The sequence below is a fragment of the Alosa sapidissima genome, chromosome 4 (genome assembly GCF_018492685.1).
Source record: "Alosa sapidissima isolate fAloSap1 chromosome 4, fAloSap1.pri, whole genome shotgun sequence".
NCBI lineage: Eukaryota > Metazoa > Chordata > Actinopteri > Clupeiformes > Clupeidae > Alosa > Alosa sapidissima.
Window position 1 is genome coordinate 15,066,990 of NC_055960.1, and position 26,412 is coordinate 15,093,401.

The 26,412-nt window shown below is 46.8% G+C and overlaps 2 protein-coding genes across 6 annotated transcripts in view; both read left to right on the forward strand.

The window, feature by feature from the left end:
- sulf2a (sulfatase 2a) overlaps positions 1-8,496 on the forward strand; it is a 41,242-nt gene extending 32,746 nt beyond the window's left edge. For 3 of the 4 annotated variants that reach the window (XM_042088653.1, XM_042088655.1, XM_042088654.1), the window contains exons 8-21: positions 82-210; positions 375-431; positions 714-843; positions 1,189-1,387; positions 2,194-2,443; positions 2,871-2,967; positions 3,078-3,172; positions 3,270-3,329; positions 3,491-3,657; positions 4,004-4,146; positions 4,373-4,481; positions 4,715-4,748; positions 5,144-5,197; positions 6,548-8,496. In XM_042088653.1, coding sequence (XP_041944587.1) covers positions 82-210; positions 375-431; positions 714-843; positions 1,189-1,387; positions 2,194-2,443; positions 2,871-2,967; positions 3,078-3,172; positions 3,270-3,329; positions 3,491-3,657; positions 4,004-4,146; positions 4,373-4,481; positions 4,715-4,748; positions 5,144-5,197; positions 6,548-6,578 — 1,555 coding nt within the window. In that variant the 3' untranslated portion in view covers positions 6,579-8,496. Of the gene's footprint in view, positions 1-81; positions 211-374; positions 432-713; positions 844-1,188; positions 1,388-2,193; positions 2,444-2,870; positions 2,968-3,077; positions 3,173-3,269; positions 3,330-3,490; positions 3,658-4,003; positions 4,147-4,372; positions 4,482-4,714; positions 4,749-5,143; positions 5,498-6,547 lie in introns of those variants that run through there. The other variant, XM_042088656.1, reaches the window with a different exon arrangement.
- A 255-nt stretch (positions 8,497-8,751) lies between these two features.
- The window catches only part of arhgap46a (Rho GTPase activating protein 46a), a 42,378-nt gene continuing 24,717 nt past the window's right edge, over positions 8,752-26,412 (forward strand). Inside the window, exons 1-2 of one of the 2 annotated variants that reach the window (XM_042088636.1) lie at positions 8,752-9,110; positions 22,679-23,221. In XM_042088636.1, coding sequence (XP_041944570.1) covers positions 9,097-9,110; positions 22,679-23,221 — 557 coding nt within the window. In that variant the 5' untranslated portion in view covers positions 8,752-9,096. The remainder of the gene's footprint in view (positions 9,111-22,678; positions 23,222-26,412) is intronic. The other variant, XM_042088635.1, reaches the window with a different exon arrangement.

Below are 26,412 nucleotides of genomic sequence, written 5' to 3' on the forward strand. Positions count from 1 at the left end.
GGAAGTGTCGTCTGTCATCTGTTATGTGTCTGTCTCTATATCATTACCTATTGGGGTGTTTTTGACCTCTTGCGTCCACAGAAACCCACACATTGTTCTGAACATTGACTTGGCGCCAACTCTGCTGGACATGGCTGGGGTAGATATTCCAGCTGACATGGACGGCAAGTCTATCCTCAAGCTTCTTGATACGGAGAGACCTGTTAACAGGTAAGAGGCATGCATACAAACACATAATGACACGTACGTGCAAAAAATAACTTTACACAGCCACATACACACACAAAATACACACACGTTCTTTTCTGGCACAACATAAATACTACGAACTGCATCATTTTGGAAACACACTGAATCATCCCTTATCTGTCCAGGTTCCAGTTCAACAAGAACAGAAAAATATGGAGAGACTCCTTCTTGCTGGAGAGAGGGTAATCATATTGCATCTGCCTTAGGTGTAGCCGCATCATGCCTTTTCAGTGCAATTGCCAAAATGCTGAAATGGATATAATCATTGTCTAGTCTTGTAATAAATTGGCAGTGGGTTAATTCTGTCCAGTAATTTTGTCATGATTGATTGTGTGTGAGAGTAGGGTTTTGGAAGGTGGCAGCAGCGTTTCACGGCTTTCACATCTGTTCAAGCAGCATGTATTCTCCTTGCCTTTTATAATTAACGGCATGTTTATCCTCGGCTTACCTCTGATGGCTGACAGGAAGCCACTGCACAAGCTGGGTGATGGGAAGGAGGTGGCCCAGGAAGAGAACTTCCTGCCCAAGTACCAGCGCGTGAGAGACCTGTGCCAGCGAGCGGAGTACCAAACGGCATGTGAACAACCAGGGCAGGTGGGTACAACTGCAAAGTATACACACATAAGGGGTACACGGGCACACACGCGCGCGCACACACACACAAACACACACAGAGAGTTGTACAATACTGTATACCATCCTGTACACAAGTATAAGCTATAGTCAACATGGACATGAATTGCCTACATGGCTGCTACATGCTTATGGTAGGCCTACCCAGAATGTAAAAATGCCAACTCTGTTGGATGTTCAGTATACCTTATTACAGGCTGCAGCAAGATGACTCTCATATGCAACGATGGTTTCTCCTCTACATTCTTCTCTTTTATTTTCATTCTCTCTCTCACCCTTTCTCCGTCTTTCTGTTCACCCCCACAGAAGTGGCAGTGTTTAGAGGACAGCGCAGGCATGATGAGACTGTTTAAGTGTAAGGGGATTGTTGGTATGTACTCGCCCCGTGCTCAGGGTCTGCTGGCAAGCCGCACGGCTAATATCTACAGTCCCTCCATCCCTTCTGATGGCTGCGACTGTGACCCCTCACCAACAGTCAAGAAGAAGAAGCTGCTCACCAAACGAAGTGAGTGCTGGTCCTGAGTTTAAAGTGCCATGAGAGCAATGTTGATTAGTTTATCTTAGCAGCAGAGTGTTCCTCTCTAGGATGCTAACTTCGAAGCAAATAAGAATTTCTTGTTTACCAAAGAGCTAAGTAAAGAGCACGCACGCACCTGCTGTCAAAATAATAGTAAAGTGCTGTCACCAAGTGGGAATGAGTAGACACTACATTTTGTTATAAGTTCTAAGTCATTTTCTGAGAAGGAGGAACAAAACACAAAACTGGCTGTCAATAGCAGCAATAATGTCTTAAGCAATATGCTTGGAATGTACTAAACTCTGTGAATTCAAAGCTGAAGTCAGGTTTGCATGGAAATCAAGAGATGTGTCTGTAATCACACTGACGAAAGGTGATTTACTGGCATCTAGTGGTGTAGCCTATTATGCTTAATGCATGCTTTGTATGTTCAAAGTCTTTTCTTTGAAATATTTGCTTTGCTTTGTTTTTGTTTTGTTGTGATGCTCTTGACTACATGTACAAATGCCAAATCCATAAAATATCCACTGATTAAAATTGCTTAGACCGGTGGGAGACTAAGCCGAGTAAGTGGACTGGGAGAAATGACACAGCAAACTTAACCTCATTCCTTCTGAGGAAAAAAAATAGTGTAGGCATATATGGAGAAGTTACTTTTTTAAGGATCAGATCAAACAATTTTAGAATTGCTCAAATTGAACATTGTGTTTCCTGTTTAGAAATGGGTGCAGTTCATGCTAACATACCACAAAGCCTACTGCTTTGACTTCACCTTAGTTTTTTCTCTGAGACAGAGATCAAGGCCCGGAAGAGTCTGGCTCGGAACCGCTGGGCCCGCTCGGTTCCGCTCCAGTGGGACACCAACCAGTACACTCTGGACCTGGAGGAGGGCTACCGGCCCGTGGGCCTGAAGAACACCAGCAGGAGGGCCGTGTTAGCCCAGCAGGAGGAGGAAGAGGGCTTCAGTGGGATGGGTGACAGCACTGCCTCACCCTCGACTGGGAACAGCCTCTCCCCACCCGCAGCCCTCAAAGTCACCTACAGGTACTGTAGCAGCAGCAGCAGGCTACAGTTGTACAAATGTTGGATGTACAAATATGTAGAGCTAATTGGAGCGCTTTCCCACCAGGCGTTGTACAGAAATGCTAATGAAAGGCTAATGATTTACTAGCACTTGCTAAAAATGGGACAATAATGTGTATTCTGGAATGCCCATTTGAGGCATCAAAATATGACTGAAATATGGAGCTTGGAACAAAGTCTTAACACAAAATAATTAGGTTGAATATGGGGTTGTGTTTTGATTTTCCTGTCTCAGTCCACCAAAATGTGAATGTGAATATTCATCATATGGCTACTTGGACTACATTTGTTGGTTTTTAGGGTCATCACAGCTAACAGCCAGTAGTCATAATGATCTACAATACAAAGATGCATGCTTAAGTAGGGGTTGTATTTTTTTTTTATCCAGGTGCTCCATATTAATGAATGACACAGTGAGTTGTGATGGCGGCTTGTACAAATCACTGCAGGCCTGGAAAGACCATAAACTCCACATTGAACACGAGGTACGGATGACTACAGTTACCACTAAAAGATCATCAAAAACTAGGTCAACTAGGTTAGCTGGGTGAATATTTGTCCTCCTAATGACTGCACACTATGTGTACATGTTTAGATTGAGACTCTGCAGACTAAGATAAAGAACCTGCGGGAGGTGAAAGGCCACCTGAAGAAAGCCCGGCCGAAGGAGTGCAACTGCGACAAGGACATGTAAGTGTGCTGGAGGATGAGAGGAGTGTGATGGTAGTCTGGTTTATAGTTATGTCACTGTATTGCCTGTGTGTGTGTCTGTTTGTGTGTGTGTTAGGTATCAGGCTCAATACAAGGGAATGTTCCGCCTAAAATCAGGACGTCTGCAGTCTCTGAGGTAAGTGTGTGTGTCTGTGTATTTGTGTGTGTGTCTATTATTATTATTATTTCCAGAAGAAATACCAAATCATAACACTAGCAAGCAACCCATTCAAAGCCACCCAAGTTCCTGGATGATTTCATTTCCTCCTCCTCTTCCTCTTCTTCCTCCCATTCCAGAGCGGCCTCTAAGGATAAGAAGCAGTGGTTCCTGAAGGACCAAAAGCGCCGGAAGAAATTGCGGAAGCTGCTGAAGCGCCTGCGTAACCATGACACCTGCAGTATGCCCGGCCTCACCTGCTTTACCCACGACAACCAACACTGGCAGACAGCCCCCTTCTGGACAAGTGAGATACTGCATCTACATGTCAGCCTCTGTTAATCCAATTACTACTGTATTACTGCTACCCAGGGACCTCTCTGGCAGTACTGTGTGGATATAACTTTTTTTCATGCTCAAGAGTTCAGGCTAAGTCCTTACTGAGTTATATAACACCATGAAAAAGACATGACAATGAATATGTTTATGACTTGAAATGTTTAAAACCCAACTCTGCATTGAATGTCTTTTAGATGGCTTTGGAGAGTTTTCAAATTGTATGTGAATATGAGTACAGGAATGGATAATTTCCCATGAGGCATTAACATAGTATTAAAGTGTGAACATTCTTCCTCTCTCTCCTAAATCTGCAGTGGGTCCATTCTGTGCCTGCACCAGTGCCAACAACAACACATACTCCTGTCTGAGGACCATAAATGACACTCACAACTTCATTTTCTGTGAATATGCCACGGGATTCCTGGAGTACTTTGATCTTAACACAGACCCATATCAGGTACCCATATGTAGAATGTGTTTATATATGGAATATATATTAACAGTCCTGCCACTCCAAGGAGAGTGAAAAACAATGAAGGAGAACTTGGGTAAATGTGTTAATAATATATATTATGTATTATATAAATGTATATATAATATATATACATGTACTTGTTTCCTAAAAATAGACAATGGCCATGTATCTAACCTGAATGAGTGTATCTGTGTGCTTGTCTGTGCAGTTGATTAATGCAGTGAGCATGCTGGATAGGCAGGCACTCAACCAAATGCATCTCCAGCTCGCCAAGCTACGCGGCTGCAGAGGCCACAAACAGTGCAACCAGGAGACAGGTACTGCATCCCCGTCTCTCGTATGCATGCACACATAAGCCAAATCAAGTATATCACACCCTTCTGCGTGTATGCTCACCCCAGACACACTACTTCAGTCACATTCAACTACTGACATGCACCCCATGACCACCCAACCTCAAACACACACACACACACACACACACACACACACGCACACACACACAAGCATTTTACTTTAAAACAAGGTTTTCATATTACCTCTCTTACAGGTGTGAAAGAACGCAGCTATGTCAAAGAGTACAGGTACAGTACCGTTGTTTTCATCTTACACTACAGATCAAATAGCTTTCTCAGCTCAAGTCTATGAAAGATTGATTTGATCATTTTTGTAACTGTAGGTGTTAATACAATTTTGTCTTTTCTGTAAAATGTACTTGCCTAATTTAGTAATACATTTATTTGCATGGGCAGTATTGTTTCTGCAAATGAAAATGAAATAAAGCTATCTTTTGTGAGAAGCTCTTATTTCCAATGCTTTAAAGAGGGATTGGCCTTAACTGCTTGTTACTGCTGTGTGTGTATTTGTGTGTGTGTGTGTGTATGTTTATCTGTATGTGTTTGTTTGTTTGTCTATTTGTATATCTCTGTGTGTTTGTGTGTGTGCATGTGGTCGTGGGTGTGCCCCTTGCATGCTTCAGGCCGCTTCACCGTCGAAAGAGGCCAAAATTGAAGAAACAGACGTCCAAATCCATGTGAGTTTGTGGCGTGTCCATCTGCTGTCCTCGCATTCCCTCCAGATCCCCGCCAATTACCCTGTGTGTCCATCATCCCATCCCTCCGTCAGATGGCTTCCCTGCATGCTGCTCCCAAAGCCTCCATACCCCCTGCCTCTCTCCCTGGGAAGGGGCTGATTTGAGAAGGGCACTTCCATGACACGTTCAAGCAGGAACCTCATGTAGAAAGGCTCACTGAATCCAGCTCACTGAGAACCTCTCTTGAAGGATTACCACAATGGGCCAGTTTCCTATACATGACTTAAGCTTAGTCCAAGACTAAAATAAATCTCCACTGAAAAAAGCTTTTAGTCTAGGACTAGACATGATCCATATTCAGGAAACTAGAAGAATATATGTTTATAGATACCTCTAATTTTGATTAGCAAAACTTATTTCAACAAAAGTTAGTGCCCAAGTTAGACACAAACACAATATAATTTTGTTTGTGAGGTGTCTTGCCCTATTTCAGCCTGTAGCGTTGCAGTCATATGATTAGCCACATTTAGGAGTTTTGTGCAAAAGTGTGAAAGGAAGCTGTTGAGTTTCCCATGGCCTGGCAGGGTGGGGCTGTGTGTATCTGATCTCTTCTCTGGGAAAGATTAAACTCCGAGGCTTCGGGGCTCCAAGAATAGAAAATGTGGTGAGAGAATACAATGGGGACTGTGTGTGTCGTTCCTCTCCTCCTCTCCCTCATTCAATGGTCACTTCTTCCTTCCGCTCCTCTTGTCTCTCTCTGTAGCTTCTCGTTTCCTTTCCATCATCTGCCACATCTAATTAGAATCATCTTTCACTGTCGTTCATAAATGTACTGTTTGTGATCGTTTATCATGTCAACAAATGTAGGCTTTCTTTCACATAGTCCAGCAAAATACGCCAACCGTGGAGCAAAAATTAAACCCTCTGTTGTATAAACAGAAAGAGAGTGAGAAAAGATGTACTGCTTGTTCACACCAAAACTCTGCGGCCCGGGCTACACTGGGTCCACAACTGAAGCCCTCTGGTCACAGAATGTAAAAATAGTTTTAGAAGACTGTTCTTTTTTTTTTTCGTGCCGCTATCACGTCTGGTGTAACCAGTTCCATTGATAATAGTGGAAGCTAATTGTTGCAGCAAGCGTTCCATGAACAGAACACTTCAGCTTCGTGCCCACTGTAGCTTCCCTGTAAGGATAATTTCTGAAACAAGTATGCACACTGAATCTTAGAGATGATGGTGGCATTTCTCATCATGGCTTATCACTGTCGCCACTGACTGAATGAAACATGTCTCTATCCTGTGTGCACAATCCCAATTTACTTGTTGTCCCTTTTCTTCTCCTTAATCCAGGGGTCAAATTTGGGAAGGATGGGTGGGTTAACCACACCCCCGTCTCTTCGCTCATAACAAGTCAGTGGTGAAGAATAAGGACGGATGGGTGAACAGATGAGGACCCCGCCCAAACACATACATAACCCCCCCTCCCACGCCCCCACCACCACCACCGCCACTGCCACCACTACGCCATACCGCATCGGAGCTGATTGCCAGGAGCCTCATAGTTTGGGCGAAGCTATTGCTCTTCCAACTGCACTGCCACTAGACAGCACTGGGGCCCCACACGACATGGACAGCATCAGCTTCTCTATTCTCTGATGTTTTTTTCATACAATGACAAAAACACATGCAGACACACATGCAAGCGCATTTGCACACAAACACACACACATACACACACACACACGCACACACACACACACACACACACACACACGCCACACAGACAGACAGACAGACAGAAAGACAGACACACACACACAGTCTTCTTTTAATTGTATTATTCTGTCATCAGTCATAAGCATTTCAGGATATACTTTTATTTTCTCTGTGAAGCAACAATTATTTTGCTTTCCTAAATGACTGTCTCTTTATTATCTCCACTCTATCACCTCCTCAGCAAGCCATTTCCATCTGAAGAGCACTTTTGTGGTTACGGTTCAGAACACTGGCTATTTTCATTGACATTAAGACACCGATGAGGTGCCAAAATTCCACTCTGAAGTTGACCATGTGTCATTTTATGTATTTTTTACTGTAGATACTCTAGCATGGACTTAAAACTGAACTACTGTGAATGGTATGGAGAGAGACTCTTTATTCACCTCTGTACAGGAATGTAAAAACAGGTCTCATTTCGGTCTTTAACACTGTGTTGGTGTTTTTAGCTTCTCCACTATAAATGATCAGACATCAGTGTATCATTTACAACCTTTTTGTCCTCTGTGGTTTGGCTAGAATCTCCCCACTATCAAAATATCTTTGAGCATACCACTGTGAAGAATACAACGTGTTCCCCTCTTTGAGTGCATCAACACATCTGGAAACTTATTCAGAAGACTGTTTGGAGGCCCACGGAAGGAAGAGCTGCCTCTAAGCAGCCATCCAACATCTCCCCATGAGCAGGGGCTTGCGCAAGGACTTTTGTCGGACATTCAGTCTCACTGCGTTGCAGATGATGACTGGATGGAGGAGCGTGACGCTGTTCCGAAGCATCCGGGGAAGATGGTCTCACACTGGTAGCTCTGCATCCGTTCACAGGTTGCATGGCCAATTCTTGACCTTGTGCCCATGCTGTGGGGCCTGTTTTGTGTTTTCATCTGAGACATCCAGCCATCTTTCCTTGAAAGACCTGTGTACAGTGGCCACGTCGATTTAACCTTTCTGTCAATGCTGACATGATTTCACATGTTAGATGTTAGCATCAACGTCACCAAACATGGGTGGTGCTATAGGGTGGTAAAGGCCTAGACTGCCGCTGACTTTGGGACAGATCTGCATCTGATTCCACGTCAGATTAGGGCCAGCACTGGGGCAGATCTCTTCTAAAGTAAGCTGCTCTCTGGGAAGATCTTTTCAAAACAAATAAATGAACAACATGATGTACAGTATGTCTTTGAATTGATGTTGAATTGTGCAATCCATGTAAATGTTTTGGTATATTTTACACAATATAAATGTAGGTCTTGACCTCTCAAGGTCAATAATGTATGTATATCTAACGTGAATCAGTGAGTGTGTTCATTTAGATTACCCAAAATAATTGATGCTCTGTCTGAATGTCTTTTTTTTCAAGAGCATTTGAATAACATACTAGATTTGTCTTTGAACAATACATGAAAAAATAGCATGACATAATGTGTGATGAGTGAGTCATACAAAACTATGTTGCCATGTGTGTACAGTACTAGATGCTCCATTTGTTGTAACAGGGAATGCTGATAGTAAATAAAGTAAGTAATTCCATTATGCCTATTTTCTAATCTGAGTCTCCCATGTGTTTATTGCTATTTTCCTTTATTATTACCATAATGTTCACCGATGGAGTAGGTCCTATAGTAATATATTTGCATCATGATGCACCTAAATTTAACGCATCCACAGTATAGTGTTGTAAAGGTACAAGAGTGTGGCTACCAGCAGGTGTCTCTGTTTTTCAAAATGCTGCAATATTGCGGTAAAGCACGCACATTCGCACTAGGCATCAAACGCTCTGATACACTGCACAGTATGCGGGGGGATGCCGTTCATCATTGAGTTAGATATAATGGAAAATTGTGTTGTCGCATAGATAGTGTTAATGAATGAAAATGTACGACCATGGACACTAGCTTGTTATACAGACAGATTCCAGTGAGAAGGTAGCCTAAGTACTCAGAGGGGGCGGGGGATGCGGGCGATGGACACCCGACAGTCCCTAGTCTCACGTGCTAAGGCGGAGACTGGATCCCCAACACACATCGCTGCCGACTCGCGTGCTCACACAGGACGTCCGACACGGAGAAAAACTTTCCTTACTTCAAATTTTCTACTGGAGTTTTTTTGCGTACGATGTAAGGGAGATGGCCGGGACAAGGTAATTATTTTTAATTGAAATGTTTCAGATACATGATGTGGGAACTTTACGTAGGCTACATGCCCACTCTACAGGTCTCATGTTTGGCGGTTTTGATTCATATGGTTATCAACGGCGAGCCCCTGCAACCATAGCATTCCTGGTCAGGAGTTAGCGTATGTAACGTTACCCACTAACGTTAATTTCGGAATTGGGGAAAACAACACTATAAAACAATGTACAGCGAATGCGATTTTTTAAAAAGTGTTTTGAATTTGTCCACGACTAGGTAAACGTTAACGTTAGCTACCTTTCCAGTTTTCCTTCATTTTAGCGCGCTCCTCCGTCATTCATTCATTGAAATGAGAGGTTAAGTTGGATGCCAGTGCATGTCAGTTAAAGAAACATGGTTAACTTAACCTCAACTGAATTACGTTAAGACGTTTTACGGTACCAACTTTGAGGTCTAACATTATGTTGGCTGGGAATTGGCATATTCTATTTGAAACCTTCTTGATACAGTGTATTTTTTGGAACCTTTTCAAAAAAGTTGTTAGCAAAGAATCTTTGGAGTTAGTAAACAGTTCGAATGTTGAACCTTGGCTTGGGTTAACTGTAACGTAGGCCTAGCCTACTATTACTAGATCTAACTAGTATGTCTTGGTAGAGTTAATAACCTGATGTTGGTTTGATTGTTTGAATGCTTTACTTTAACTTACAGTCCCCTGCGACATCAAATTGCCAGTTGTCCAGGAGTTAAGGTTTGGTTGAATTCTGTGCGGTATAGGGATGATAAACTTAGCTTAACGTTACAGTATCACCAGCGCCTTTGCATTGGGCCATAGACTACTGCGTATTTCGAACGAACCACCAGAGCTTCTGAGCTTCCAACACAACAGAGGCCATTATTTGCATCCTGGGAAATATTAGTTAGGTTGTGGGGTTGCGTTTAATTACTAGCTTCCTCTCAGGCTCCCTTGAACTGATTCGCGAGGTCTTTGTTGTGGTTCACAGAGTTGTAACATGAGTGAGAAACAAATGTTCCATTTGTTGAGCCCACTATACGAAGAGCCTTGACCAGAGCCCTATTAAGTCAACTTATTGGGTTCCTCTGGAAATTCTACAGTCAAATGTCATCAAGGTTTAGAGCAAAGTTTTGTCCTATCTTGCTGTAGTGGTATCTGGTATCTGCACAGAACAGTCCAATCCTTAGTCTGCATATTAAGAACAACATGATGTGGTCACTTTAACAAATCCTTCTCTCCAGTGTGGTTCGTTTGACCTCAGATTGAATACCTGTACTAATGCTGTGGTATCTATGACCAGTTGGTGCTATGAAGTGACAAGATTTGACAACGTAGTGGACTCTGAGATGAAATTTGAAGGAGCTCCATTCAGAGGCTCATTAAATTAGAGGAGCTAAATAAACCACAGATACAATGATGGGTGGGAAGTGAATTAGTGCTTTTTACCCAAAGTGTACCCTGCTGGCTAAGAATAGTTGTGAACAACAAGTTCCTTTTAGTAAAGTGTGTTCACATGAGGCACTCTAAGTTAGGGGACTTAATAAGCTCACTTGCACTTTTTTTTAATCAGACATTGCACATTGCAGTATGGTTGGGACAGGAGCCTTTGCTCAGAACTTGACATAGGATGTTTTCCCCCTTGTTTACATGGTTGCTTGTTGTACAATAGCTCGCTCACAAAAGGGCTACTCTGTTGATTTTTCTACCTTGGTTCTAGTGTGTGTGTGTGTGTGTGTGTGTGTGTGTGTGTGTGTGTGTGTGTGTGTGTGTGTGAACAACTGAGTGAGAGAGAGAGGGCCCTTTGAGGGCAAATGTGACAAAGGCTAGAAGTCAGACAAATGCTTTGAGGATGGCTGTGTTTGATGGGCCTTTAGTGATGTCCTTTCATGTCTCGTTGGGTTTGTGGTGCAAAAAGTTCTCTGTTGTGTCGAGGGCAAGAGGGGGGGCGGGTGGCCTCCAGTGAATAGTGCATCTGAGCGAGCAGAGCAGTACCAGTGGTCTTTTCACACGACTTAAAGACTTGGATTCCGGATTCACACATTTATCGCTTGCCGCTCGGCGCTTCCTTTCTGTGTCTCATATTTGTTCTGTCTTTGTCTCTACCATTTCCTCTGCGTTGTACCAGATGTGTGGAGTTAGGCTGAGCTCTTACGCCTTCAGGTGGTGTGTGTGTGTCTGTGTCCAACCTGCTTTGATGATTAGGTTGCATGATTTTGTTTTGCATGCAACTGAGTCACGCTGATTCTGAGTCACTCTGACTCTCTCTGGCGCCCGTTTCTCTTTCTGCCACCTCCCTTCACTACCCTCCCCAACAACCCCACAAAGTTACCACTCTTATCACAACCCCCCACTCAGGTCTGTGTGTTTCAGTAACACGCTAAAGGATCGTATCCACTTGAAATGCAAGGAGGATCTAGATTATTCGTATCCATGCTTAGCGCGTAGTGAGCTTAGGTCTGACAGTGGCCTGTTGTCGTTCCACCTCCCCCAACTCAACCCGGCCTTCCCATCCTCCAGTGCAGGACATTGGGGTTAATGCCTAAATCTGCCCCCACACCCTTGGCCCCCCTGAAGGAAGCCATTATCTCTATCCCGTCTCGCGCTTAGACCTCCCCTAAGCCTCTTGTGAACACCAACAACATCCGTCACTCCGCAGGCAGTTTGCACCCATCACCATGGCGAACGCTCAGACATCCTGGGTCTCCGAGGGTCGTGTGGATGACCTCTGACCTCCCAGGTCTTTACCCTGAAATGCAAACCAGCGATCTGTAGCCTCGGGGTGATTTTAGTCACACCACTACTGCCACACAGGATATCTGCCAGGTAGATGAAGTGAGAATCCTGTCTGCCTGGGCTGGGAGAAGCTGTGAAGCAGGCAAGGGCCAGAGCTTGGTACTTAGGTACTGCTTTAACCTTTTTGCAACTTGCCTAGGAACAGATGGTGAGGGATCACATTCTTTCCATGTCCTTGACCCACATGATGATGATGAATAACGTTTTGCAAATCTAGCCTAAACGTTTGGTTAATCTGCACTTGTTTGATCCAGTCAGTCAAATTGCACAAGGCCAGGAGTGTCAGCGGTAATCACTTTATGATGGTTGTGTTTGTATTATTGACGTTCATCCATGAAAGAGGCTCATTGTTGCAAACACTGACAGCTGGTGTACCGGATGAAGGCTCTTGAGCTCTGTATGGATGAAATGTGAGGAGGATCCCGCGTTCACTCTTCCCGCCCTTCTGTCCCCTCAATCTTCCCTCCAACTCCCTCTCTATCTCTCCATACTGTCTGTCATTCTTTCTGTCTTGCACACATGTTCCCTCATGTCCACTAACCCTGACCCGACAATGTGCCGTTTGTCCCAGTTTTGGGGGTGGCAGTAGGGAGGGGTGTGTTTTCTGTGCCGCGAGCGGGGGCGGCGGTGTGGCTGTTGCTCAACAGAAAGGACGATTTATTGTTGTTTTTTAGAACAGTTGTTGTCCTGAGTTTTCAGCTGCACGCGCACGCACACAAACACACAAACACACACGCATGCACTTTGCACTCTGCAACCACAGTGGGGGCTGTGTGTGGAAGTTTCCAGAAAGGCCGATTAGCCGCCGCTGCTGTCGGGACGGACAGAGGAAGAGCACCCGCGTTGGGGCAGCAGAGACAATGGCCTCCATACAGTAGCTGAGACAGCAATCCCCAATGAGGTCAACTGGTTTTATATAGAGAGAGTTGGTGGCTCACAGAGGGAAATGGGGTGGGGTCGAGGGTGTGTGTGTGTGGAGGGAGGGAGGGGGAGTTCGCAGCATGGGGGGTTGGGGGGTAGTCTGAGTCCTGTTTTCTCTTTATGTCTCACTCCCTCATCTCTCTCTCATTTTCTCTGTCCCTTGTACAGCCACTCCTGAAACACACTCACGCTCCCCAACCCTAGTGGACGCCATGCCACTGTCCTACCACAGACACCCCTCATCTGGTCGCAGGTCCTGTGGGGTGCTGTGATTGGTTGGCCGGGCCCTGAGAGAGTGAGAACTGTGTTGAGGGGGTTTGTTCCGGATGAATGGAGTCTGATGGTAGAGCTGACAATGGGCCCTATTGTTCAGATCCACCACCCATTAGCACAGGGGGCTATGAGCACACATTGTAATGCATATGATCACAAAGTTCTCATAGTTCTTCTTTTTTTGTGTGTTGGCGGGGGCGGGGGGGTCGGTCTTCATCAGAGCAGAACTCAATGAAGTTATGTAAGATGATTCCCCAAGGAAGGAACTGAAGGATCATATAGTGTCATCTCTGTTGTGTGATGCATTATTCACACAGTTGTGGTGGACTTTTAGCGAGGGGTATTTTATGGATTTGTGTTCCGGACCAAATCATTTTTTGGCATTGGAGGATAGCATCCTCTGGGAAACCATCAATCAAGTTATTAGGTTTCCGTCTGGATATTTATCTGTTAATCTTTGTGGAAACTTTGGGGTAAGGAGAGGACATTATGCACCTTCATCCATCTATACGATCAGGTTCTCGTTAAAACTGGATTACAGCAGGCTACAGGCTGCTGCTGCTGCGGCTGCTGCAGCCTACTGCTTGGCAGCACTTCACTGTTGGATGCTCTTCAGGGCTTTGCTGCCATATACAGTAGTCGGAGTGTTTCTGTTTCACTCTAGTCTGGGATGTCACCTGTCTGTGTCTGTTGGGGAGCTGAAGCAGGGTGGAGGATTCTGAGCCTTTTCGAACACGGATGGGGGCCTTGGTGTTGCTGTCAATCACTTCTCCCTGGTGCCCTGGTGCTCTTTCGTACAGCCTCTTTCCTCTCCCTGCTCTCTCTTATTCTCTTTCAACTCCTCCGCCCCTCATGCCCTTTGCTCGCTTTCGTCTCTCTTGAACGCATTTCCGTTCTTTCAGGGCTGCCTTGTACACAACAGCACTCTCTCGTCTTGCATTGTTTCTCTCTTTGTCCTCTCCTCTCTCTCTCTCTCTCTCTCTCTCTGTCTCTCTCTCGGTTCCTCTCTGTAGTCCCTCATGTTGGTGCGTTTCCTTTTTCCTGGCGCTCGGCCACTTCCCAGCGTCGTCCCCGTGCCTGATCTGTGAAGACAAGGCCAGCTCCATCATTCCTGGCATGTTCTCCCCTCCTGAAAAAAGGAGAACAGAATACAGTGTTGGCTCGCACTTCTGCTGGAGAAAGCGGGACATGTCCAACAGGCACCAGCAGCTGCAAGTGTCTCCAATAAACATCCCCCCCCCCCATTTTACACACACACACACACACACACACACACACACATACACACACACTCACACCACCCTGGCCCACCCCCACACACCACCACTCTGCCTTCCCTCGCTGACCCAAAGGAAGGTGGGAATCCCTTGTGAATGTCCGAGCACTTCTGTGCCAGTTCCTCTGACTTACAAAGCATGTGCCCTCCTCCCCAATGAGGCTAACCTTGCTTACATCCACTAACCTTTCCCTAATGCCCAAATGCCTCTGTCAGAGACACCAACGTTCCATGGGTATTTAGAACAGCCCCTAGGGTCAGGGATGGTGTTTATCTGGGCTTGCGTGTTCCCTACCAGCCCTAACACTGCAGCGTTCCCAAGGTTACAATCTATTTGGGAAAGCAGGTGAGCAGCTGCCCATTCAAACGGAACAATTGTGACTTCCAGCAGCTCCTAGCTGGGCCGTGAGTTAGATTGGATTAGGCCTCGCTGTTGTCCAGTTGTTGTCTTGTCCTTGTTGTAGTTTGGCCATGTATTTTTAGCATTTGGCTTAGTCATATCCTGCTGTAGAAAAAAACATGGCTCTTCTATTCATATTGCAAATATGGCTCATATTTTTTGCATGCATATTGATATTGTGTCTTGCATGAAAACATGAAAAAGACAAAGTTGCATGTTGCATGCGGCAACTGCCATTAGTATTCCCAGAGAGTTGAAAGCAATGACCTCAGCTTTACTTATATCTTATTACACTGGTTTAGGCACTGGAGGCACAGCCTTTCACATCGGCCTTGCCTTCCTGTTGTCACCACCTAAGCCCAGGATCTCAGGCAGGCTGATTGTTGGACATACTTTAGCTAATTGGCCATCTATCTCTGTACCCGCTGACGTGCAACAGGTGTTGCCTGATTTGCTCAAGCCGGTGCTGCACTGAACACAAAGAATCCCAAACCGAGGTTCACCCATCCTGATAGCCACCCCAGCCCAGGGTGAGGGTGTCGAGCTAAATTAAACCGGCTGTATTTACAGACTCCTCCTCCAGCTTCTCCTTGCCTCGCGTGGGCTAGCTGGACAGGTAATTGAACCCTACAAACAAACAGGGGAACCTGTGTGGTATTATCTTGATGGTCTGTTTGGCAAAGAATTGTAGATCCTATTCTGCTGGTGGACAGTCTGTATAAGCAGGCTCATGCAGGGTCTCAGGTGTTTATGCAAAGCCTCTCACACACACAAGTACGAAGTATGCACACATACACACACACACACACACAAGCACACACACAAACAAATGCAGTATAGGCTGCAAGTTACCGTATGTCACAGATGGCTGTGCGTGCGTGCGTGCGTGCGTGTGCGTGTATGTGTAACCTCCTCTCCCTGGTATTGTAAGAATGACAGGAGAGGCTGTGCACAATAGAGCTATAGAATTCCTGTGACAGGTGCAGCCGGCAGTTTGTTTTCTGTCCAAACGAGCTGCCACTGTGCTCTCCTCTGGCCCCCAACCCCAATTTCAATGTGTGTTTGTGTGTGTGTGTGTGTGTTTGTGTGTGCGCGCACATGCACGTATGCACACTTGTTTGTGTTTCTGTGTTAGATGGCATTTTCTTATTTTGACTTGATTTGTTTGGTTGGTTGATGTGTCGGGACCTGTTGCTACTGCCAGAGTGCTTTTCCTTTTTCAGAAAGCCCATTCACACTTGCAGTAGCTCGAGAGGCACAGCGGTTGCTTGTGAGGGGGTAGAGTTGCAGGGGCTGGACGTGTTAAAGTCAACAGACGCAGCTATTTTCAGGTAGGCATTTCCTGGGGCCCACACCTATGGACGGTTGCTCGGTCGCACGCCTCTAACCTCCTCTGGCTAGGTGCTCACAGGAAGGATATCACTCCTTTGAATTACATTTTTATTTTTGACGTCTAATTCCAGAATTTCGTGGAGAATGGGTTTTTTGTCTCTCAGGGCCCGGGCAGGAAATAGCAGGTCTGTAAATATGGTAGCTGTGTTTGGCAGCGTGTAGCCGCAGCGTTTGGCCTGCAGACTGCACACACACTAGGTTAGCTGGATGAATGGCCGCCCCTGTTTTTTGAAACACTGCCTTGCCGTCGTTCTCAAGGGATGTGGGGTCAAGCGCCTGTCTCAGAATAGCTCCTCGGCGGGCCAGTTTCCAGCCATACCCGTATGGCCCGCACAGGAGAACCATGGAGGAACGAAGCATAGGAGTTGGCTCGGGGCAACATGAGCCACTGCTTTCCAGTTTGGTGCACTTTGTGTGGACTCACCATTGTCCTGTTCAAGTGTTTAGCATTGTGGCTGTCATAAGATGAAGTTGGAATGTTCTCACACTGCTTTCTCTAGTTACCAGGTGTCAGTCCAAGTATCACTTCCTGCTACTTTGTTCTTTTTGGGGGGGGTTCAAGATCAGAATAAAAACAAAAATAGTCTCATATCAGGCCTGACAGATGGAATATTCTGAAACTGATTTGGCTGTTAGTCAAAGTTCTGTCCAAGCAGGCACATCTAAAATGAATATGAATGAAGTCAGGCTTTGGCCTCATTTTCAAAGAAAGCCATCCAGCACTGTTGCCTTTCTACTGGGAAGCATGCCACTGGGGGTTATTTTTGAGACAATAGTTTATCACAACACCCGAGTTGTTTTTGCTGCTGTGAAGGTCTGAATTGAATGGGAGGTTATTATTAGACGCCTGTTTGAGTTTGCTGTGGACATAATGAAGGATTTCTTCATCAGTGTGACCCACAAAGCTCAAGGAAGCAGCGCTGTGTGAGGGTGTTTAGTATATTTATTGTGTGTTTGTCTTCATATGCACGTTGTCTACATGCGTGTTTGTGGTCTCTTGGGACTCAGTTTAGCCTGCCCCTCTGTCGTGTGCTATCCATTTTCAGAGGTGTTATTCCAGTTAATATAATGTATTTTCTTCTTCGCCGCTGGAATAATTTTCAGGTTGAGAAAATATCTTGCCTGCCCCCGAGACGTTCCACAAAAGCCCCTTTGTGCCCATGAAAGAGAAGCAAAGCTTTTGTCAGATTTTGAGAATAAACACACAATACCATCATTTTCACCATTTTTGTTTTATTGCCGTAATTTCTACCAGATGGCATGCCGCTCTCGTAGGGCAGAAGAATCCAACACTTTGAGCCCTCATGTGAGAAGTGAGAGAAGTGAGCGAGTGCCTTTATAAGGGCAGCGGCGGTTGCGGATTTGAACCCTGGCCCGCCACTTCGCAGCCTTGCGCTTGCCTTGCGTGCACATTTGCACGAGACGTTTGGATGAGAAGATTCTGACGGGCTGAAGTGTACGTTGGTGAGCGCAGCACTATCGCCTCCCACGGTGAACCACTCCGTCGTTTATTTACTAAAAAAACGACCACGGGGAACTCGTTATCTCCCTAGCCCGTGTTGCGTAACATGCCAAAGCTCTCATCTCGCCAGACACGCTAAGCCCCGTGATTGACACACTTAAGAGGAGCACCAAAGAGGATTTAAGCAGCGCTGTTAAGGAGACAAATGGGAGCATAGTAGTGAGATAAGGGGCCTATCGTCCTAACCAGCACTTAGAAGAAAATCCCCAGCCTTCCTGCCTGTCAGTTTCCATCAATGAGATGCTGGCCCAGTCGCTAGCAGTCGTAATTGGTGTATATTTACCCCGGACGAAGCCCTAAACACTGGGTTTCTCGGATGTTTAGGTACCTGTTGAAGTAAGACGAGCCCTTGCCAGCCAGCTGACCTTCACCCTTCTCCGTTATTTATGATTGTGTTCACATACCAGGAGACATTCTACACGTGTGTTGAGTGTGTCGGGGTGGGGGGTGGGTGGCGAAGAAACAGGGGGAAAAAAGTGGAGGAAATTTGTTTTTATGATGGTGTAATGCCAAACATATGACCCTGGCAGACTGGAATCCACCGTGAAGCATGCCGTGGCTGAAACCGTAGCCTCCCTCGGGATTTCACAAGTACTGAGAAAAGAGTGGGTGGGGCTGGGGGATGGGTTCCTGGAGATGGGGTTGGGGGGTCACTGTGACACAAATGCCTTTAGTTACTGATGCTCTTAAATTTTGCCCCTTGGTCAGCCACCCCTCTGTAAATCACTTGATCGATTGCCACGTAGCCTGGCTCCCCTTTAGCGTGCTGCAGCACCCATGGAACACACAGCTGGGGAGCTTCTTTTGTGAGTTGGAGGGAGTCATCATAAAACCTGACCCTCGCCACCCCCTCAAAACTATTATCCTTTCCTTTCCTGGTACTTGTTCACACACACACGCACACACACACTCACAGAGGCTTCTTTATCCACGCAGAAGACTTCATCATCAACACCACACAGCAGCAAAGTGTGGGCCTGTCTGGCCAGATAAGGCCGAAAGTGGTTAGCGGTGTTAATTATGGTGAAGTGGACTGTTTGTTGGTGTCGAGTCCAGATGGTGCGGCCCGCCCCGAGCTGCCGAGGGCCGCTGAGAGAGCGACCGCAAGAAGCCCAGTTTAACACTGCCAGATCCACTTGGCACTGTGAACCCAGACTACCTGCCAACCCTCTTTCTCTCCTCCTCGCGCAGAATGTCTCCATCTCGCCCAGCCAGCCAGCCAGCAGCAGGTAGCCAGCAGTAGGAGGATTATGTTTGTCAAAGATGGCAGTATTGCCAAGTACTGGCAAAGATCGCAGTATTGCGAAGAAATTGACAATAAAGCTGACTTTGACTTTGACTTTGACTTTGAATGGCCCTGTAGTTTATGTAAAACATTGACGCTTGGATGTGTCCTATTAATACTGAAATGGCAACAAAATGCTTTATTGCACAACAAGGCAGTTCAGAAGTGACAGAATTTGGAGCTGGCCAGCAGTGTTTGCTGGCTCAGTCCAGGCTGGGGGCAACACAGGGGGCACCGTGGGCAGGGACTGCCAGCCGGCTAGTCGCTCTACCTCCGCCTTCTGCTTCTGCTGCTGAAGTGCATATGGAGAGAGCCACCCTGTCGTGGCTTACAAGTTACAACAGTGATGTCATTATTGAAAGGTTTCCTGAGTTACCCTCCGGTTCTCCACCAAATCTGAAAACGTGTCGCGGTGGGATCATGGAGCACTGCTCCTAAGAGCCTTAGTGGCAGTGGTACTCAGTGGTCGGATCTGTGCTAAGCGACTGAGTTGGCATGCCAGCCAGGGCTCATCCTGGACACCCTTTTCTCACTCGCTCCCCCCCCCCCTCTCTTTCTCTCTATCTCTCCACTCGTCCCACCATGGGCATGCCAGGCACATGGCCACCCCTCAAGGTCAGCTGCTGGTTTCTGGGATCGGGACCAGGCTGGTCACGTTTCACACCCGTGCCCTCGCAGGCAGCTTGGCGGTGGACGCAGCTTGGGTGGGGAGTGGTGGTGGTGGTGGTGGTGGTGGTGGGTGCTAGCAGGTGTGGTGGTTTTGTCTATCTGTCTAGTCAGCTTGCTCATGATATATGGTATGACTCTGATGGGAGGTTTTTGGCATTGTGCGTTGTATCTGAGGGTGTTCGTATCTTGAGTATCATGAGTGACTCTCCGGTGACTAAGAGTGTTGAATTATGCTGATGCGGGCCCTGCAGCCTGAAGGATCGGGCGGTGTGCGTGTGGATCTGTGTGTCCTCTCCATCTGAGCTGGTGACCAGGTTGTTGGCTACTGCGCTCCTCCCTCATGGCCTGAAATGAGCTCATTTGAAGCAGTGCTGTACTTTGCACTACGAAAACTAGATCATGAAGAAGTGTAGTTTCCTTCTTTGAGGGTACGGTGACCCAAATTAGCCTAGCTCTCATTCTGCCCTCCCGCAGTTTGACACAGCTGGGATCTCTTTGGTTGAGGAAGACGGTGGTTTCTAAAAACATTTTTTCGTCCCAAGCAAGCAACTACAAACAAACTTTCGATGCACCACTGGCAAGCTGGATTGACACATTAAGCAGTTGTAGTTGTCATGTTTTGGTTGGGGAGAGTTGTTCAGAGAGTCCTTCAGGAGTGGCAGCAAAGGAGACTTCAATGAATCTTTTTAATTTTTTACTTTTGCATCCTCAGCTTGAGGAGGAAGTATAAAGGATCTTCGTATAAAGGACAGCCATAATTTTAGGCCGGTGCCCATGGGTGTACCGTAGTTGAGCCCTTTTCATTCTCCTTGTGAGGCTGAGTGCATGAAAAACATTTTTATCTCATCTCTCTGCGCGGTGTGAGAGCGTGATCGCTGCGGCCCCGGTTTGTGCTCTGGGGGGATGATGAGTACAGAATAACAGGCCCTGTGGATTTGTTTCCTGTTATTGTATCAAATATTTGATTTACGAACATTGGACTCCACCCTGCATTCTGACGGAACACACACACATACATGATGTACACATACACAAACACACACACATACACACAATCAAGCAAGCCAAATTCTCAGCCTACACTGTCACTGTCAAGTACTGTAAACATACTGTGTTTGTGTATTTGTGTATTTGTGTGTGTGTGTGTGTGTGTGTGTGTGTTGAGCATGCTATGCTCTCTCTCTGTGACATTTCCATGGCCTGTGCTAGTGGGGTCAGGAGTTTTTGCCCTTCCCTCTCTTCATGTCTGTCTCTGTTTCTCTCCAACTTTCTCTCTCTGGCTGCTCACGCACACGCTGTCTCTCTCACATGCTCAATCTCAACCTCTCACACTCTCACTCGCTTGCTCTCTCTCTCTCTCTCTCTCTCACACACACACACACACACACACACACACACCAATTCATAACAACAGAATTTATTTTTTTCTGTCTCTCTCTCCCTCTCTTTTGCTGACACACTCTGTGTTTGTTTCACTGATGCTCTCTCTCTCTCTCTCTCTCACTCTCTCTTATCCTCTCCATCTGTTCCCTTGTACCTCTATACTCTGTGTTTGTTTCACTGATGCTCTCTCTCTCTCTCTCTTTCTCTCTTTCTCTTCCTCTCTCTCTCTCTCACTCTCTCTTATCCTCTCCATCTGTTCCCTTGTACCTCTATACTTGTTGTGCTGAGGCGGCAGTTAGTCCTTCTCAGCCTCCGGATGGAGCTTCTGTCAGCGGATAGTGATCCTTGGGACTACCGGCTTTAGTGTGTGTGTGTGTGTGTGTGTGTGTTTACATGTGTGTGTTTACTAGCCTGCATGTGAAGATTTGTAGGCCATGTGTTTGCCTAGACACATGCAGAGATGTCCCTGCTCTTGCTGCTCCTCGTCCTGTGCTAGTAACTGGCACTAAGTTTAAGCAAATGCTGACAAAAACACACACACACACACACAGACAGAAAGAGAGTAGCATTATGATGGTACAGAGATAATGCCCATAACAAGATATAGGTTGGATCAGAGGCTCAAGGACAACAAAATCAAATGTTTAGCATAGTGCATTGAGTTGAGAGCATCACTCCTAATTCAGTTTATTTTCATGTTCAAGTGTTTCATCTAATTCACCCTGATGCAGTTACAGTGCACCAAATCTGATCACATTTCAACATTTGTGTTCGGCTTCAGAAAAAGCAATCAGTATTTCATAGAAATCACCAATTTTATCCTTAAACGGCTGTGACCTTACCCTATCGGTCCTCTCTCTCAGTGTTCACCAGTTTGACCTATCGATGAACCACTGAGTCAATGTGGCTGTGTGTCTAATTAATGGCTGTGTAATTAATGCAGTGCTTGTGTTGGGGATCGAACATTGAGTCCTCATTTCAATGTGCTATTTATGCAGCAGAAGAAATGCCACCACGTGCTTCTTAGGTTTCTTAGAGATGATGAAGTTTCTTTCTGGAAGGCTCCCTCTGTCCTTATCCAAGAAAGAGAAGGCTAATCAGGGGATCAGCACAGTCAGGAGAGGGTTAATGAGACACTAATATAACAGTGTTTCCCATACATTGACTTATTTGTGGCGGCCCACCACAATATCAACATTGACCACCACACAATGATTTTTACAGGTTCTACTAAATTGTGCTTAAGTCTGGTTAGCATCATAACCACGCTGCGCTAATGTGTTAAAAACTGTTGCATTCAAGTTAATTCTGCAAACCTACCACCACAAATAGAATTCAATTCTGTGGGAAAAACTGGATAACCATAGCACTCATAATATTATTCTGCGGTTTCATGCTAACATGCTTGAGTGCATAGCATGCTATTTTCTTCTGCTGTTGCAGATAGATGCTGATGTTCACATGACTCCTCATTCCAATGTAAACAAACACACGTGAAGAATGTAAATGCAATTACTGCTATCAGACACAACTGTCTTTCATTGTTGTCCTCTCCCTCTCCATCTCTCTCTCTCCCTCCCTCTCTCTCTCTCTCTCTCTCTCTCTCTCTCTCTCTCCCTCTCCCTCTCTCCCTCTGTTCGTGTCCTCAGCTCTGACTGGGTGGAAATCCTGGAGCCCCGCTCTCGAGAGCACATGTACGTGAACCTGGCTACGGGCGAGTGCGGCTGGGAGCCGCCGACTGGCGCCCCCGTTCGGCAGTCTGACGGCAACCAGTGGTGGGAGCTGTTCGACACGCAGAGCAGCCGCTTCTACTACTACAACGCCTCCGACCGCCTGACCGTCTGGCACCGGCCGCAGGGTGCCGACATCGTGCCTCTGTCCCAGCTGCAGGCCATTAAGCGCTGCAGCGAGGTGCAGAGAGGGGGGCCGGTGGGTGCCCTCACAGCCGCCAACGGAGCGGGCGCCACCAACGGAGGGGGTACGGGGACCAGGGAGAGACTTCAGGCCCAAGGAGGAGGCACCCTGGGCAGCCAGGGGAGACACACCCCGCTGCCTCCTCCGGAGCCCTACCCGAAAGAGGGAGGTGGAGGAGGAGAGGAGGGAGAGAGGGAGAGCAGGAGGAGCAACGAGGGTACAAGTGAAAGGCAGCAGGGGGATGGCAGCATGGAGAGTGATGGCAAAGACAGTTTGAGGTAATTCCACTTTTCCTGTTTCTTTCTCTCTTTCTCTCTCTCTCTCTCTCTCTCTCTCTCTCTCGCTCGCTTTCTCTCTGTCTCACACACTCTCTCTCACTTTCACCATGTTCTGATTGGCAATTTGGACACTTGAGAATCACTCTCAGACTCAGTCCCCATAACCTCTGCCTCCTCATGTCAACCGTAGGTGGTTGCATGTGATGTGGGCCTTTTAAGAGAGTTTTCCACTAATTGACCCATAGGAGTGAGACCAATTAGGAGCTATTTAACACCCCTTGTTCCCCCTCATTCAAAAACAGCTGTGCCACTGGCCTCTCCTCTCCTCTCCTCTCCCCTCCTCACCTCTCCTCTCCCCTCCTCACCTCTCGTCCTTTCCTATCCAACAGCAGCTGCACACACGGTAGATGGTTGTTGTAGAATGGCTGCCAAGTGTGGAGGCCCTGTGTTTTTACATCAATCTGTAATAAAAATACCTGACATCCATGCTTCCCTCTCCTCTGCCACTGCGAAAGAAGCTGTCTCCACACATAGCCCCTGAGCCCAGAGCCCCTTTCAAAGGGGCCTGGAGCGTGCAGTCTAAGTCCAAAGTGTGGTGTGGGGATTCCAGACGCGCCTGCACCTCTACACTTTACCCCCACACACACACACCTTCTCTGCTAGCCCCAGCCTAGCCTGGTCCTTAAACTGTGCTGGGTTGTTATTACATTGGCTGGTCTATCCCACACAACCATGCAGTCTCTCTCACTCTCTCTCTCTTTCTCCCCCTCTCTCCCTGTCTCTCTCTCACTCTCCGTTAAAACAAACTGCTGGCTCCCAGCCGCAGATTAAGGGAGGCCCGTGGGTCACTGTTGGGCAATAGCCAGACCATCGTGGTCTAAACGTGACTTTCTCCTCTGTGTGTGTGTGTGTGTGTGTGTGTGTGTGTGTGTGTGTGTGTGTGCGTGTGTGTGCGTGTGTGTGCGTGTGTGTGCGTGTGTGTGTGTGTGTGCGTGTGTGTGCGCGTGTGTGCGCGCGTGCGCGCGTATGTGTGTGAGTATGTGTGCTTTCTCTCACTGCCTGTCTACCCGAGTTAGGAAGGAGTGTTATATGTTTTTCTCTCGCTCTGTGTCTGTTGGATAGGAGTGTTTTTGAGTTTGAAAAACACATTTGTCCATTTAATCTCTTAGACTCTCTGTTGATTACCAGCCAGGAGTTAAACAGTTTATATCAAAGTTTGTGTGTATTTTTGTCCTTTTTAAATACGAGCGTGTAAGAGTGTGCGCACGTGTGCATGTTTGTGTTTGTGCGTTTGCACGTGTGCCGTGCCGCTGAGTTGCAGACATTGAGAGAGAGGCCTGTAGCCGCGGTGTGAGGGTAATGGCAGGAGCCTCCTCTCTGCTCAGCTCCAAACCCCCACATGGACAATCAGCAGTGGTGGCTTTCTCAACACCCCCCCCTTCTTCTTCTTCCTCTGAGCTGCGCCTGAGGCTGTGTAGTCCTCTGGGCCCCTCTCCCCTCAACCCCCCCCCTTAATGGCTCTGGTCCACCCCTCCCCCCTCCACAAAGCTCTCTCAACCAGAAGAGTGTCTATACATTTATCCTGGGGGCCCTAGACTGGAATATCCTAGAAACACACACTCATAACAGTGTAACAGGAGGGTTGCTATGCTTTCTCTCTTTCATTCTCTCTCTTTCTCCCTCTCTCTCTCTCTCTCCCTCTCCCTCTCCCACTCTCTGCCCTCTAACCTTTTCTCCCGATTACGTAAAACAGACGAGCAGTAGAAACAGTGGCCTCCACCAGGCCTACTCTTCCCTCCTCTCTCTCTCTCTCCCTCTCTCTCTCTCTCTCTCTCTCTCTCTCTCTCTCTCTCTCTCTGTGTGGGGATTCCAGCACTCCTTCCTGAAGTCGCTACAGATGACTCACGTGTTCTGAGGAGGGTCAGCCCGCCGCACTAAACAATGGCCAGCTGTGTGTCCGAGGTCATGGCAGAGGAGGCCCTTGTCCATGCAGAGAGAGTAGGCTACACTGTAGCCTAACATTACCCATGATGCCTCAGCCGCCTCACCCCCCACCAACCCAGTCTGGACTGGTCGTGTTTGACCTTTGCCGAAGATTATATGAATCAGAGGAGGACAAAGAACAAAAAAAATGGGGACAATAGTATGAGTTAAGTGAAGTCAATGAGAAGTTGTTAAGGAGAATAATGGTTTTCTCTGCCGGGATGAAAGTGGAAGCCTTCATGGGTAGCCTAGCCTATACATTTTTGGGATCTTATGATCTCCAGTTAAGATGGAGCCTCTACCACAATAAGTCTTTTTATAGACTCGCCCTTGTTATCTCACGGTCTTCCCCTATTTACCATGGGGTTGGGTTGCGTGTTTCTCTGAGGAATGTTGGCACGCTCGGACATTATTCAATATGGCCGCTTGTTCCTGTTTGAGATGGGTACATTCAACTGTAGATGACCACTTCTGGCTCTTATTTTTCTGACTTCACTAAAAACTGTCCACCCACTTGATGGTAATTTGCTTAAAATACCCCACTACAACGGCTCATCAGTTATGACATTTTTTATTTTTTCGAGACGTTGTCTCATACCTTTGTGTGTGTGTGGGGAGAGAAAAACAGTAGGTCCCATCCCTGGTTTCCTGCGTTTGTTTGTCTAAAAATAACTGCAAGCAGGCGTGGCCAGAGAATATCAGTGCATCCCCGCGCTCCAAACAGCCACCATCTGTGTTATCATATGGCCTGGGTGTGAGATCAGTTTCCTGCCCACTGCTGGACCTGCGAGTGCTGCTATATCTGCCTCCTCGGCCTAAAGCCCCGGAGAACAGGGGAATCCGAACCTGTTGGGTACCAGTGGGACAGACAGAAAACATTTTACTATTCTACGGTAAACAGTTTTGCCAGTGAGGGGAAATGAGGAAAAGAGGTGTGTGTGTGTGTGTGTGTGTGTGTGTGTGTGTGTGTGTGTGTGCGTGCTTGTGTGCGTACAGTATGTGTGTGCTAGTGTGTGTATGAGGGAGATACTGGGAAGGATCTGAGTGATGAGGTCAAATGGTGTCACTGACCACCGACTGCTTTATAAAGGGATTGTCTTGTTTTCCTCTCCAAATCCAACATCTGCTGTAGAAGATGAGCTGAGGGAGGTGGCTTTCCCATGTGTCTATGTGTGTGTGTGTGTCTGTCTGTCTGTCTGTGTGGTTTG